Raw genomic sequence first — 15454 nt, 5'->3', positions numbered from 1 at the left:
AGACAAGGTCTCTCACTCAGGCTGGAGTGCAGTGGTGTGATCACGGCTCACTATAGCCTAGACCTCCCCAGGCTGAGATGATACTCCCATCTCAGTCTCCTGAGTAGCTGGGACCACAGGCACGCACCACCACTCCGAGATAATTTTTGTACTTTTTGCAGAGATGGGGCTTTGCCATGTTGCCCAGGTTGGTTCTGAATTCCTGGACTCAAGCAATCTACCCACCTCAGTCTCCCAAAGTGCCGAGATTACAGGTGTAAGCCATGACGCCCAGCCAGAACTATCTAGGATGATGAAAATGCTCTATAACCTACCCCATTCATTACAGTAGCCACTAGCCACCTGTGGCTATTGAGTATTTGTAATATGGCTAATACAACTGAGTAACTTTTACAATTTTAAGTGCTTTCAATTAATTACAATTTACATTTAAATAGCCACATGTGACAAGTGGCTAACGGCTACCATTTACTATATCAGATAGTACAGAATATATAATGGCAACATATTATAAATTATGACGTTCTCATTAATACCACATTTTAATCTAGCAGTAGGTAGCTTTATAAAAATGTATACAATTTGTAAGTGACAGTATTCCTTTTTATGTAAAATATTTCAGTATCATATGAACATATTATTTTCACTCTGAAGACTACTGAAAGTTTAACTGACTTTAGAGTAAACTGTTTGAGGGCATGGGTGTCTTTTATCTGAAAACTGGGAGGCAGTATGAACATATTCCTTTCAATAAATTACTTAAAAATCTTGGATTTAAGGCCAGGTGTGGTGGCTCATGCCTATAATCCCAGCACTTTGGGAGGCTGAGGTGGGAGAATAACCTGAGCCTAGGAGTTTGAGACCAGCCTGGGCAATATAGCAAGACCCCATCTGTACAAAAAATAAAAATAAAAAAATTAGCTGGGTGTGATGGTGCGCACCTGTAGTCCCAGATCCTTGGGAAGGCTGAGGTGTGAGCATCACTTGAGCCTGGGAAGTCATGGCTGCAGTGAGCTGTAATCATGCCACTGCACTCCAGGCTGGGTGACAAAGCGAGACCCCATCTCAAAAAAACAAACAAAAAAATCTTTGGCTTTAGAAATGCTTTTTGTTCAAAATTCTATATTTTAAAAAATCAATTGGAAATTGTTTTTTTACCCTGACTTAATAATGACTGACTTCTGAAGTCATTATATTAGGGGGATAAAAACCTTTTTAAATATGTAGGAGTGAATTACACGTTTAACAAAAGATCAAGTCCCGGAGAGAAGAAAATGTCAAAGTTGACTCTGGAGTAACTGGAGCAAGATTCATCTAGTTAGCAATTAATTTTGTTGCCTGTGCTTTTCCCCCTAAGATAGACACTATAGAAGATCTTTTGCTCTTTTAATTTCTAAAGATGTTTTGTCCCCTCCTATGCTGACGGTGCTATTCAGCATTTCCAATACAGGCAGTTCTCAACAGGTTTGGGAAGCAGTATGTAAAGTCAAGTGCTGAATACTAAGACTGAGGTTTTAAGACTATTTTATTTGTTTTATATCAATATTTCTTTATGCTTCATTTCCCTGGATAATAAAAACTGAATTCAAATAAAGAATGAGGAATCTTCCCACTAAAGGTCTTGGGTGACCAAGGACAAAACATCTAAGGCTGTCTTCTCATCCATAAGGTACAAAGGTTATCATATGATTTGCCAGCTTTAGAGGATTCTCATGAGAAATGAACATGATAACAGTATCCTTTTTTTTTTTTTGAGACGGAGTCTCGCTCTGCCGCCCAGGCTGGAGTGCAGTGGCCGGATCTCAGCTCACTGCAAGCTCCGCCTCCTGGGTTTACGCCATTCTCCTGCCTCAGCCTCCCAGCCTCCCGAGTAGCTGGGACTACAGGCACCCGCCACGTTGCCCGGCTAGTTTTTTGTATTTTTTAGTAGAGATGGGGTTTCACCATGTTAGCCAGGATGGTCTCGATCTCCTGACCTCGTGATCCGCCTGTCTCGGCCTCCCAAAGTGCTGGGATTACAGGCTTGAGCCACCGCGCCCGGCCAAACAGTACTCTTTTTTCTAAACACAATGGTAACTTTTAGGACCTTCAATGGTCCTAAAATATTATGCAATGAATGCATAATATTACATAGCAATTAAGGATGCTGGAACCTGTGTTCAAATGTGAGTTCCATTTATTGTGTGACTTGGAGCAAGTTAGTTAACACTTCTATTCCTCAGTTTCCTCACCTGTAAAGTGAATATAGTAACAGAATTTCCCTCACTAGTTGCTCTGAGCATTGAATGAGTTAATACACTAAAGTGCTGAATAAATGTTAGCTATTATTAAACATTACAAACTCATATTATTTATAACCTTGAGGGTAAAAATACCCTAAGAAATCCCCCCAACTCTGAAAGGATTGCCTATTTAATAAGTGGGGCTGAGAAAACTGGCTAGCCATATGTAGAAAGCTGAAACTGGATCCCTTCCTTACACCTTATACAAAAATTAATTCAAGATGGATTAAAGACTTAAATATTAGACCTAAAACCATAAAAATCCTAGAAGAAAACCTAGGTAATACCATTCAGGACATAGGCATGGGCAAGGACTTCATGACCAAAACACCAAAAGCAATGGCAACAAAAGCCAAAATAGACAAATGGGATCTAATTAAACTAAAGAGCTTCTGCACAGCAAAAGAAACTACCATCAGAGTAAACAGGCAACCTATAGAATGGGAAAAATTTTTACAATTTACCCATCTGACAAAGGGCTAATATCCAGAACCTACAAAGAACTTAAACAAATTTACAAGAAAAAATCAAACAACCCCATCAAAAAGTGGATGAAGGATATGAACAGACACTTCTCAAAAGAAGACATTTATGCAGCCAAAAGACACATGAAAAAAATGCTCATCATCACTGGTCATCAGAGAAATGCAAATCAAAACCACAATGAGATACCATCTCACACTAGTTAGAATGGCAATTATTAAAAAGTCAGGAACAACAGGTGCTGGAGAGGATGTGGAGAAATAGGAACACTTTTACACTGTTGGTGGGACTGCAAACTAGTTCAACCATTGTGGAAAACAGTGTGGCGATTCCTCAAGGATCTATAACTAGAAATACCATTTGACCCAGCCATTCCATTATTGGGTATATATCCAAAGGATTATAAATCATGCTGCTATAAAAACACATGCACACGTATGTTTACTGCAGCACTATTCATAATAGCAAAGACTTGGAACCAACCCAAATGTCCATCAATGATAGACTGGATTAAGAAAATGTGGCACACATACACCATGGAATACTATGCAGCCATAAAAAATGATGAGTTCACGTCTGTTGTAGAGACATAGATGAAGCTGAAAACCATCATTCTGACCAAACTATCACAAAGACAGAAAACCAAACACCGCGTGTTCTCACTCATAGGTGGGAATTGAACAATGAGAACACTTGGACACAGGGTGGGGAACATCACACACCGGGGCCTGTCGTGGGGTGGGAGGATGGGCGAGGGATAGCATTAGGAGATATACCTAATGTAAATGACGAGTTAACGGGTGCAGCACACCAACATGGCACATGTATACATATGCAACAAACCTGTACGTTGTACATATGTACCCTAGAACTTAAAGTATAATTAAAAAAAAAAAAAGAAAAAAAAGAAAAAATATCTCCCCAACTCTAAGGAAGGTAATGTTGTATCAGTATTGTCCACATGCAGAAAGTAAATGCATTTTAGTAATCAGTGATAAACTGTAAGCACAAACATCACATATTATGACCAGCCTCATCCAAAAAATTATTACAGTGAAGTTCCAATAGAAGAATGAACACCACAAAATGTAGATTGGGTCCTTGTTAATGGCAGCAATTTACTTTTTGTAGTTTTATTGTTTTAAACTTTAAAAAGAAGCAAAGGCAAAAGTCGCTTCCTCCTGGTTCTCTCTGTTGCCAAGAGGTGGATTATTTCATTCCTCTCACTTGGCAATTACCTATTCGATTGTAAACTCTGCTGTAAGCACAGGGACATTCTGCACTGCCAAATATCTAGGAATTTGATCAGTGCCTGGCTCAATAGCTATTTCTTAATGAATTATTCCATATAATTTATATGAAACCTCCATATACACGGAAGGTTTCCAAATTTTCTAAAACAAACATCAGTCTAGATTGCTTACATGGACTTCAAAGCCTTCTACCATTCTAATTTTCAGTTACTAACCACATACCCAAAGTTAACTGAAGGGCCTTAAAAAGTCATCTGATTTGGTGTATTAGTATTTTTGAAGGATCTCCAAAATTAAGGATTTTACAAGTAACTAAATAACTCCCTATTTAGTAGGTGCCTATTTATTGGGCAACTACTAAGTAAACTTAGTTACTTAGGATTACTTAGAGATAGCCGGGCACGGTGGCTCAAGCCTGTAATCCCAGCACTTTGGGAGGCCGAGACGGGCGGATCACGAGGTCAGGAGATCGAGACCATCCTGGCTAACATGGTGAAACCCCGTCTCCACTAAAAAATACAAAACACTAGCCGGGCGAGGTGGCGGGCGCCTGTAGTCCCAGCTACTGGGGAGGCTGAGGCAGGAGAATGGTGTAAACCCGGGAGGCAGAGCTTGCAGTGAGCTGAGATCCAGCCACTGCACTCCAGCCTGGGCGACACAGCGAGACTCCGTCTCAAAAAAAAAAAAAAAAAAAAAGAATTACTTAGAGATAAAACTCCTATTAATTAGGCACCTAAGAAGATAATGTCAGAGATACAAAGAAGGTAAGAAAACATGGTCTCTCAAATGCAATAAAACGCACTTGGGTTGTGTGTGTCTGATCCCGTGTTTTTGTTTCCCCTAAATGCTTTCCCCTACACCCCGTTAGTCATTGTATTTGTCTGGGCTTTGGAGGACTTCACTGAGTTGGTCATTGCTAAGTGGCCTAGTTTGTGTAAATATAATGTGCTGGTCTTTCTTCATGTTCTTTTCTGAGACAGTCTCGCTTTGTCGCCCAGGCTGGAGTACAGTGGCATGATCTCGGCTCACTGCAACCTCTGCCTCCCAGGTTCAAGTGATTCTCCTGCTGCAGCCTCCCGAGTAGCTGAGATTACAGGTGCCCACCACCATGCCCGGCTAATGTTTTACTTTTAGTAGAGATGGGGTTTCACCATGTTTGCCAGGTTGGTCTCGAACTCCTGACCTCAGGTGATCCACTGACCTGGGCCTCCCAAAGTGCTGGGATTACAAGTGTGAGCCACCTCACCCAGCCGATAGTTGGAAATTATTTCTCCATGTTCTTTTGGGGTCTACAAACTTCTTCTTGTATTGAGAGAAAAACTGGCAAAGCATCTTTGACAGAAGCTTCTGTACCTGGTAAAAAATCTGAAACATTAGATTGGGGAGCTCTCTTCTTAAAAGTGGGGATCTTGAACCATCCTTTCTCTTGTGTTCTCCTTTCCCTATTACCTATTGGGCCAGATCTTCTGTCCTAAAAACTTGTCCCCTACCCTTCTCCCTCTATTCCATTGACCCCCAAAAGAAAACCTACACACCCATGCATATACATATTTAATTTTTAGGGCATCTCCACAACTCTGAAATGATTTATGCAAAAATCCTGAAGAAGCTAGGAACTTTCCATCCCTTGTTTGCAATCTCCTGAGTCAAGACCACTTTTCTTGATGTGATTCATGCTAAACCTTTAAGACACTGTGGATTTTGGATGCATTAAACCTACTTAATCTTTAATCCTAAAGTACAGAGAAGCAATGGGGGGCTTTTCATGTAGAAAGTGGGGTCAGGAAGCCAAGAAAGAGAAAAAGTGCTGAATTTTTTTTTTGAGATGAAGTTTTGCTCTTCCTGCCCAGGCTGGAGGGCAATGGCATGATCTTGGCTCACAGAAACCTCCGCCTCCCAGGTTCAAGCGATTCTCCTGTCTCAGCTCCCAAGTATCCGGGATTACAGGCACCTGCCACCATGCCTGGCTAATGTTTTTGTACTTTTACTAGAGAAGGGGTTTCACCATGTTGGCCAGGCTGGTCTTGAACTCCTGATGTCAAGCAATCAGCCCGTCTCAGCCTCCCAAAGTGTTGGGATTACAGTTGTGAGCCACTGCACCTGGCCTAAATGGTGAATTTATATCCAAGTAACTCAAGAACTTTTATACAGGCGCAAGAAATTTATGTCAAAGTGGCCACAAGATTGCTTAATAGGAGATGAACAAATGTAACTTCATGTTTACCACTAGAAACTAAAGCTTTATGTGAAATCTTGAATTTATGAGAGGGAGGGAAGGTAGGAAAGTCTGTACCTGTCTGTTCTTTTCCTGGTCCCTTCCCCTCATTCCTGCACTGCAGGAGACAGAGCCTCTTTGGGCATTGGTGACCCCATCACTGGGGTGTGTTTATTTGATGGTTGATTTTGCTGTACTGGGTACTTCCTTGCCCATTTTCTAATCATTCTGTAACACATGCTGACTCTTTCCCCTTCCCTTCTCCTTTCCCTGGGAAAATACAATGAATAAACACTTATTGGTACTAAAACTGTCAAAAGACAAAAACAAAAAGAGGAAAGAAAATGTGGTCTCTGCTCTCAAGGAGATTTCAGTTTAATAGGAAACACAAAACTAATGCAAATAAAAAAGGAACAATATATATGAATCTAGAGAATCAGGAAAAATTGTACTATACCATGCTATAATAGTATCATAAAAAGGAAAAATCAAAGAGGACTGGAGCAGTTAGGACAGATAAAACTAGGAGTTGGGCCTTGGCCGAACCCAGACACCTGAAAACAATGAGGCATTCAGAATTTAGATGCAGAGAGGGAAATAAGTTTAATGTGGTTCTGACACAGGGAGAGTCTGGTTGTTTGAGACAGTGAATGCTGATGAGCAGTGGGAAAAGTTGGGTTAAAAAGACTGTAAGTCACTTGGAAAATTAGACCAAGTATATTAACCTTCATGTCACAGAAAAAGTTACAGAATGTTTTTAAGTAAAGGAGTAACTTTATTAGTGTGTTCCAGTTTAATCAACCCCATAATCAGGAAGTTCTTCAAGTCTATCAATATTCATTCTTACTGTAAGTCCTTGCCCTGTTTTAGTTCCCTGTAGTAGCGGAAAAAAACGGGTGAGTAGACTTACCATATTAAACTTTCATATCCATTAAGGCATATATATCACCCTTAATATCATCTCCACCTAATCTTACTTATCTCCTATTTCATTATAGCCGGTCTGTACCTTTTGCTTCAAGAAGGTAAATATTCTTACAGAATTCTAATTCTTGCCCCTATTCTATCTATAAATGGAATAAATTATCCCTTCCTAACTTATTTAAAAACTGCATTTAAAATATCCTTGAGGCTGGACGTGGTGGCTCACATCTCTGAGGACTGCACCTTGGTCTTCTAAGTGCTGGGATTACAGGTGTGAGTCACCATTGGAACTCAGGAATTTGAGATCAGCCTGGGCAATACAGTGAAACCCTGTGTCTATAAAAAACAAAAAAATTAACTGGGTGTGGTGGCACATGCCTGTGGTCCCCACTACTCAGGAGCTGAGGTGAGAGGACTGTTTGAGCCAGGGAGGGCAAGGCTGCAGTGAGCCATGATCGTACCACTGCACTCCAGCCTGGGGGACAAAGCAAGATCCCGTCTCCAAAAAAAAAAAAAGAAAGAAAATCTTGGCCGGGCGTGGTGGCTCACGCCTGTAATCCCAGCACTTTGGGAGGCCGAGGCAGGCGGATCACAAGGTCAGGAGATCGAGACCACGGTGAAACCCCGTCTCTACTAAAAATACAAAAAATTAGCCGGGCGCAGTTGTGGGCGCCTGTAGTCCCAGCTACTCGGGAGGCTGAGGCAGGAGAATGGCGTGAACCCGGGAGGCGGAGTTTGCAGTGAGCCGAGATCGTGCCACTGCACTCCAGCCTGGGCTGGGTGACAGAGCGAGACTCCGTCTCAAAAAAAAAAAAAAAAAAAAAAGAAAGAAAATCTTGATAACACTTTCCTTAAGTGGACACTGATTCCATTGCCTTTTAAGCAATCCTAGTCCCACAACACTGTCATCACTGAAGTTTATACTGTATAGTCTTACATTTTTTTGTGTGTATTTGTTAGTCTGTCTTATGCCCCCATTGAGTTGTAATGTCTGTCTCATTACTGAATTTACAGTTATGTACCACATAACATCATTCTGGTCAATGATGGACCACATATGTAACTGTGCTTCCATAAGACTATAATGCAATATTTTTACACTATCGTTTCTATGTTTAGATACACAAATATTTTACTATGACTTTATAACTGCCTACAGAATTCAGTACAGTAACATGCTATACAGGTTTGTAGCCTAAGAGGCACAGGATATATCATATAACCTAGGTGTGTAGTAGGTTATACCATCTAGATTTGTGTAAGTAAACTCTATGTTTGCACAATGACAAAATGGTCTAGCATTTCTCAGAACATACTGTCAATTAGTGACACATGTCTGTATCTGCATAACAGCCTCCTCTGCATTGTTATCATACCATATTTGAGAGACGAGGAGAAAAAGGGCCCTAATAATATGAGTGAAATTACTTTTCCTCCAAGCTCCTAATATTTTATCTAACATCTTATCAAAACTAAAAAACACAGTTTGTAACAATGTCTTACTGCTATTACTACACCATGCACACAATAAATATTCAGTGGTTTAGGCTGGGCGTGGTGGCTCATGACTGTAATCTCAGCACTTTGGGAGGCCGAGGCAGTTGGATTACCTGAGGTCAGGAGTTCGAGACCAACCTGACCAATATGGTGAAACCCCGTCTCTACTAAAAATACAAAAATTAGCTGGGTGTGGTGGCATGCGCCTGTAGTCCCAGCTGCTTGGGAAACGGACACAAGAGAATTGCTTGAACCAGGGAGGTGGAGGTTGCAGTAAGCCAAGATTATGCCACTGCACTCCAGCCTGGGGGACACAGCGAGACTCTGTCTAAAAAAAAAAAAAAAAAAAAAAAAAAAATCAGTGGTTTAGTTAAAAATTAGACAAGATACTATCAGTGTAATGCAGAGGCTAAAAACATGAGCTATGTAGTCTTAATTCAACAGTGTTTATTTTTTAAAGACAAAAATGTTCACAATTTATTGTCTTCTACTTTGTGAGTTCACGAGCTTTAAAAAAAATCATTCAATCAGACCTGTGAGAAAAAAAACAAAAATATCAACCAACTACTCATACTAGCTGCTAAGGAGAGTTGTAAAGAAAATATTCATCATTCTTATCCTTTCTAGAATGTGCTAGTCTAACAAAATATTCAGGAAGAAAATAAATGACAAGATACAGTACATGAAATAGCAAACACAAATAAAAATGTGTAAGCAAGTGGGCACAGTGGCTCACGCCTGTAATCCCAGCAAACTGGGAGGCTGAGGCGGGCGGATTGCTTGAGTCCACGAGTTTGAGACCAGCCTGGACAAACTGGTGAAATGCCATTTCCACTAAAAATACAAAAAAAAAAATTAGTGGGGCATGGTAGTGTGCACCTGTAGTTCCAGCTACTCAGAAGGCTGAGGTGGAGAATCACCTGAACCTAGGAGGTTGAGGCTCAAGTGAGCTAAGATTGTACCAGTGCAATGCAGCCTGGCCAACCAGAGTGAGACCCTGTCTCAAAATAGAAAAAAAAAAAAAAAAAGCATAAGCAATAAGCAATTTGTTTACAAATATATAATGCAGGCTGGGCGCGATGGCTCACATCTGTAATCCCAGCACTTTGGGAGGCCGAGGCGGGCAGATGGCAAGGTCAGGCATTCAAAACCAGCCTGGCCCACATGGTGAAACCCTGTCTCTACTAAAAATACAAAAATTAGCTAGGTGTGGTGGCGGGCGCCTGTAATCCCAGCTACTCAGGAGGCTGAGGCAGGAGAATCGTTTGAACCCAGGAGGCAGAGGTTGCAGTGAGCCGAGATCGCACCACTGCACTCCAGCCTGGGTGACAGAGTGAGACTCTGTCTCAAAAAAAAAAAAAGAATATATATACACACACATAAATAAAATGCTATAAATTAGTAACTTGGCAAATGTGTGTGTGTATACTACACATAGTATATGTAGTGTGTGTATACTATAGTATACATAGTGTGTGTATACTACATATACATAGTACACATGCGCGTGCACACACACACACACGTATAAAATCAGACTTTCCATTCCAGGTCCTAAATTACCTGCAAATTACCTGCATGTAGTTTTCTGGGGTTATTTTTTATTATTATCAGTTGTACAGTGTGGTTATTATAATCAGGAAAGGGTTCCACAATCTTATTTTTTTATACTTCCCAAACTCTGCTGACACCAAAAGTGTATTTTCCTGCACGCCCATAAGCAAGAAAAAAAAAATAATCAAATACAGTATTCCACTTTGCATTTTTTACATAACAAGTCAGGCTGTCTACTAATAACAAAAGTTCTATTTCTTTCTTTGTTATCCTTATGCTATAAATTTGTATTTCTTGCTTTATTGCACTGATTAGGACTACAAATAAAAAGCTGGGTAGAAGTAGTGGTAGCAGACATTCTGTCTCATTCCCAATCACACAAGGGAAGCTTTCAATAACTTACTATTAAAATATTTTCTCTAGATTTTTTAGACAGATACTTTCAATCAGATTAGGAAAGTTCCCTTGTATTTCTTTTTTTTTTTTTTTGCCACGGAGTTTCGCTCTTGCTGCCTAGGCTGGAGTGCAGTGGTGCGATCTTGGGTCACAGCAACCTCCGCCTCCTGGGTTCAAGGTATTCTCCTGCCTCAGCCTCCGGAGTAGCTGGGATTACAGGCGTGCGCCACCACGCTCGGCTAATTTTCTATTTTTAGTAGAGATGGAGTTTCTCCATGTTGGTCAGGCTGGTCTCGAACTCCAGACCTCAGGTGATCCGCCTGCCTTGGCCTCCCAAAGTGCTGGGATTACAGGCGTGAGCCACCGTGCCTGGCCAGTTCCCTTGTATTTCTTGTTTGCTAGGAGTTTTAGCCAATTGCTCTTTTCTGAATTGCTCTTTTCTGTATCTATCAAAATTGCCATATGTAATTTATCACTTTTTCCTTATTAATGAAACAGATTACAATGATTAATTTTAAAATGTTAAACCAGCTATCACTGTTAATTTGTTAATGTTCTTTTCAAGATATTTGCATCTACGCTTGGGAGAAATACCAGTCTACAATTTTCCTTTCTGGTGATGTCTCTGTATAATTTTAATATTAAACTTCTGCTACCCTCAGGGAAAAAAAAATACAGTATTTCTTTAACAGGGCCACTGTTACCTCTCCTACATCTTTCCTTTTTCATTATTTTCTATTCATACACAGTAGCAATTCCTTCAACACCACAGCAATTCTAAATCCACAACTCCATACCTGGGAGCTGGGTTGCTTAGGCTCATCCATTCTCCCAGGAGACTCACTTCTGGCTCTGTGTCTCTCTGTCAAGGGAACAACACTGCCGGAGGGGCTAAATCTGTTGGAAGAGGAACATAAAGGGGACTAATAGAAAAGCAGCATCAAAGAACCTGAAAAATGGTGATGTCGCCCCTCTTTATTCTATGGCTAAAGAAGGGGGAACAAACCATGCAACAAATAACTGAGAAATACTTTCATGGAGTTAATACATAATCTGATTTGAAATAATAGGTTAGCCCTAGTAAATTTAATGAACACAAAATGACATAACAGACCATATGAGCTGGTGAAGCTAAAGCTAAATATAAGCTTTCTTCCTTAAATAAATACTGGGAGACCATAAAGGAATAAATTAAAACAGGACCTATAATTTTGTTTCTTCTATGTAATTGCCAGGTTTTTGGCTGTTTCTTCTCCAAGGTCCCATAATAACCTGTATTTTAGACTACTGATACAGATCATGGAGATTAAAAAATCTTTGCATTTAAAGTTGATATTACTTTTTTTTTTTTTGGAGACAGAGTCTCGCTCTGTTGCCCAGGCTGGAGTACAGTGGCGCAATCTCAGCTAACTGCAACCTCCACCTCCTGGGTTCAAGCGATTCTCCTGCCTCAGCTGCCCAAATAGCTGAGATTACAGGCGCGTGGCCACCACGCTCAGCTAATTTTTGTATTTTTAGTAGAGATGGAATTTCACCATGTTGGCCAGGATGGTCTTGAACTCCTGGCCTCAAGTAATCCACCCGCCTCAGCCTCCCAAAGTGCTGGGATCACAGGTGTGAGCCACCACACCTGGTTCTGATATTACTTCTGATAGTTTTGTTTTTTTAATTTTTTTTATTTCCGTAAGTTATCAGGGAACAGGTGGTATCTCGTTACATAAGTGAGTTCTTCTGTGATTTGTGAGATTTTGGTGCACCCATCACCCAAGAACTTCTGATACAGTTCTAACATAGGAGGACAAGTTCTATGCTCAAGATTATTTTAATAAGGACACAGGAAGACAATACTCAAATCAAGATCACCTGAGGCCAGGCACAGTGGCAGGAGAATCACCTGAACCCTGGAGGTTGAGGCTGCAGTGAGCCGAGATCACACTACTGCACTCCAACCTGGGCAACAGAGTGAGACTTCGTCTCAAAAATAACATAACATAACATAACATAACATAACATAACATAACATAAAAAGACCACCTGAAATGGATACAGTATACACTAACTGAATCTCTGTGATATATTTGTTTCTCAAGACCAAACCAAAATAACAGTTCTTTAGTTTTCTCTGCTCATACAGTCAATTTAAATTTATTTTTAAGAGAGAAAAAGAACAAATATTACCAATCTAAATTAGTAATATTTCTTTCTTTCAATTGAGACTTTCTCTTAGTTGACTGAAACTCATGGTGTTTCTACCAAAAAGAAATGTTCTAATAAATACAACATATTAAAAGAGAAAAGTGAGGTGAAAAAAGGGAGATTGTCAGGCCTGTGGTAGCAGCAGTCATCCATGAAAGACAACAGGGAAGATACCATCACATAACAAGGGAAAAAAAGAGATGAGAAACATCAGTAATGCTTTTCTTCAGAATTACTATTTTACTAATTTGAAAAGAACAATTACTGCTGGTACCATACTTCCTCTAATTTGGTAGTTGGGGGCAAAGAAAAGGAAGCAGTGCCACAAAGGAAAGTGAGGCTTCCGGAGGCCACCTACCTGTGTGATAACACACCAAGGAAGGGCAAAGCTGCCAGGCTCCCAGCTGATGATCGGCTCCCTGCCTGGAATCCCGAGGAAGCCCTGGCAATTACTGATCCTATCCTAGTGTGGCTGCAGATGCTATTATGATTCATGGAAGTGTCTAACTTTACCACAGTTCTCACAACACTGTGAATACTTCAGGAATGGAGCTTCCTGCTTTAAAAAAACAAGAATGCAAGTCTTTTGGCACACCTCCAGTTTCCCCAACATCAACTTATTTTGACCAAGAAAATCAGGTAAGGAAAATGCTCTCTGTACTACACAGAACCTATTTTAGTGATGTCTACACAATAGCCATTACATGGGAAAACAAAATCAAACCAAACCTACCTGTCAACTTCACTGCTTGTTGGCCGAGCCACCTTGGCTCCTGAAGATCCTAAAGTGTAATTTTCCTGTCCTACAGAACCATGGCCTGTGGTATCAATTACCATGGCTGTTACTTCCTCTGCACTACTCCCATCTTCTCCAGAAGGCTGATTCTCAGGCCCAAGCCACTCCTCCAGATTTTCAGTTTTGATGTGTACTGCTCCAAGAACTCTAACTTCATCATCACTCCGACCCCCACGGTCTGCCACTCCTGTCTCCACATACCACTGTCCTGCTCGGTTGATCCGAAGAATGGGCTCCCGGCTCTCTACATCAGAACTTGGTTCAATGATCTGAGGGCTGGTGGACTCCTCAGGAGGACTTAGCTCTCTGATATCCAGCACAGCACTAACCTGACCTCGCCGGTTTCCCTTTGGGGTATTATGTCGTGGGCTAAGGGAGCGGTTGAGATTTGGTGTAACCCTGTGAGACTCTGGAGGTCTCTCTTGATGCTTTGTCCTTGTTTGACTTAATTCTGCTTCAACCTCAGATACATTAATTTTGAAATGAATGCCCTCCAGGATCTGTGTACATTTGTCTATAATATGCTGCATCTGCAGAAAACTGGCAGCTGTTAGGTAGCTGATGATATCTGCCAGTTGCAGGCATATCCGCCCTGTGTAACAGAAAGAAAGGAGCTGTTCAAAAACAGTAGGGTTCTTGATGACTGAAATGGAGACTGTACTCATCTCATTCAAGGACATGTGATCCCGGAAATAGGGGGAGCTGGCAGCCAGCACCACTTTGTGAGCCCGAAAAGCTTGTCCTTGCACATTGACCACAATATCACAGAGACGGCCCTGCATGCGCAACTGGTTTAGATGGCTCAAGACAGAGTTGCTGAAGTCAGGAATCTCCAATTGTATGTTCCCACCTTTCTCCATGATCGTGCCTGAGGGTACATTCAACCCTGCTGAAAAAAACCATATTCTCATTAATAATTACAATTTTACTTCCGGGACGTTTTCAATTTCAAAAGTATTTAAACATAGTTATCTGGTAAAATTTCAAAATTTTCAGGTAAAAGAAATACCTTCCTTATGTTTAGATGTGGAAACAGAACTACCAACAGGTTTTTAGTTTAAGTTTCACAGGATTATACAGTTAAAACTAAAAAGTGATCTGCAGACTCCTAAAAATTCATGTTATGACCATGCTTTCCTTACTAATAAGGTATATAACATCAAAATAAAGTTCAACAGAAGGTAGTGGGAAGGACTAAGTGTTAACTATAAGGTACTTGCAGACTGAACATAAAATCTCATAACTTTACAACTTTTCTCTGGAGGAGGAAAGCTTTCTGAATAAATGCAATTCTACAGAGATGGCTTGATATCCCTCTTAGTATTCTACTACCTGCTGCAAGAATTACTATTTTATAGAGGGACTAATATTACACATGAATGTAGGCTAATATTTATAAGCTTAAGAGTCAGAGCCTGCCACAAAAAGACTTTGGTTATAGGGCTGTGAGGCAAACTCTAGGTTAGAAAAAATCCCACAGTTGTGCCAGGATTCAACCACGATGCAGAGAATGTGAAGTTCAGTTGTCAAAATTAGCAAAGCTGGGTATATGCCAAAATCGAAGTTGGCAATTTCAAGGTGGTGGTGATACTTCCATCTTGAAACTTAGTTCTCCAGATCCGATGAAAAAATACAGCATTTACCAAGTATGCCCAACATTTTTCCATTATTTTTTAAGAATGGTTGAAACACTAAACCTGAAGCTGTATACAAGAGAGCTGAAAGTACAGTTTCAACTACTGAAAGTAGTTTGTATAAATCCGAACAGGAAGACATTTACTTGAGCCCAATGTGCATCCACTTATCTATATATTACATAGTTACACCACACCTGAAACTTCAGGAACTTATTCTGCCA

The 15454-nt window shown here is 40.5% G+C and overlaps 1 protein-coding gene across 2 annotated transcripts in view; it reads right to left on the bottom strand.

Annotated features, from left to right (window-relative positions):
* The window catches only part of ZBTB37 (zinc finger and BTB domain containing 37), a 34533-nt gene that overhangs the window by 18248 nt on the left and 831 nt on the right, over positions 1-15454 (bottom strand). Inside the window, exons 2-3 of one of the 2 annotated variants that reach the window (XM_078000253.1) lie at positions 13534-14482; positions 11402-11501 (exon numbers count right to left, since the gene is read on the bottom strand). In XM_078000253.1, coding sequence (XP_077856379.1) covers positions 11402-11501; positions 13534-14456 — 1023 coding nt within the window. In that variant the 5' untranslated portion in view covers positions 14457-14482. The remainder of the gene's footprint in view (positions 1-11401; positions 11502-13533; positions 14483-15454) is intronic. The other variant, XM_028850557.2, reaches the window with a different exon arrangement.

Source organism: Macaca mulatta, chromosome 1, assembly GCF_049350105.2.
Source record: "Macaca mulatta isolate MMU2019108-1 chromosome 1, T2T-MMU8v2.0, whole genome shotgun sequence".
Taxonomy (NCBI): domain Eukaryota; kingdom Metazoa; phylum Chordata; class Mammalia; order Primates; family Cercopithecidae; genus Macaca; species Macaca mulatta.
This window is presented reverse-complemented; position numbering and strand designations above follow the sequence as displayed.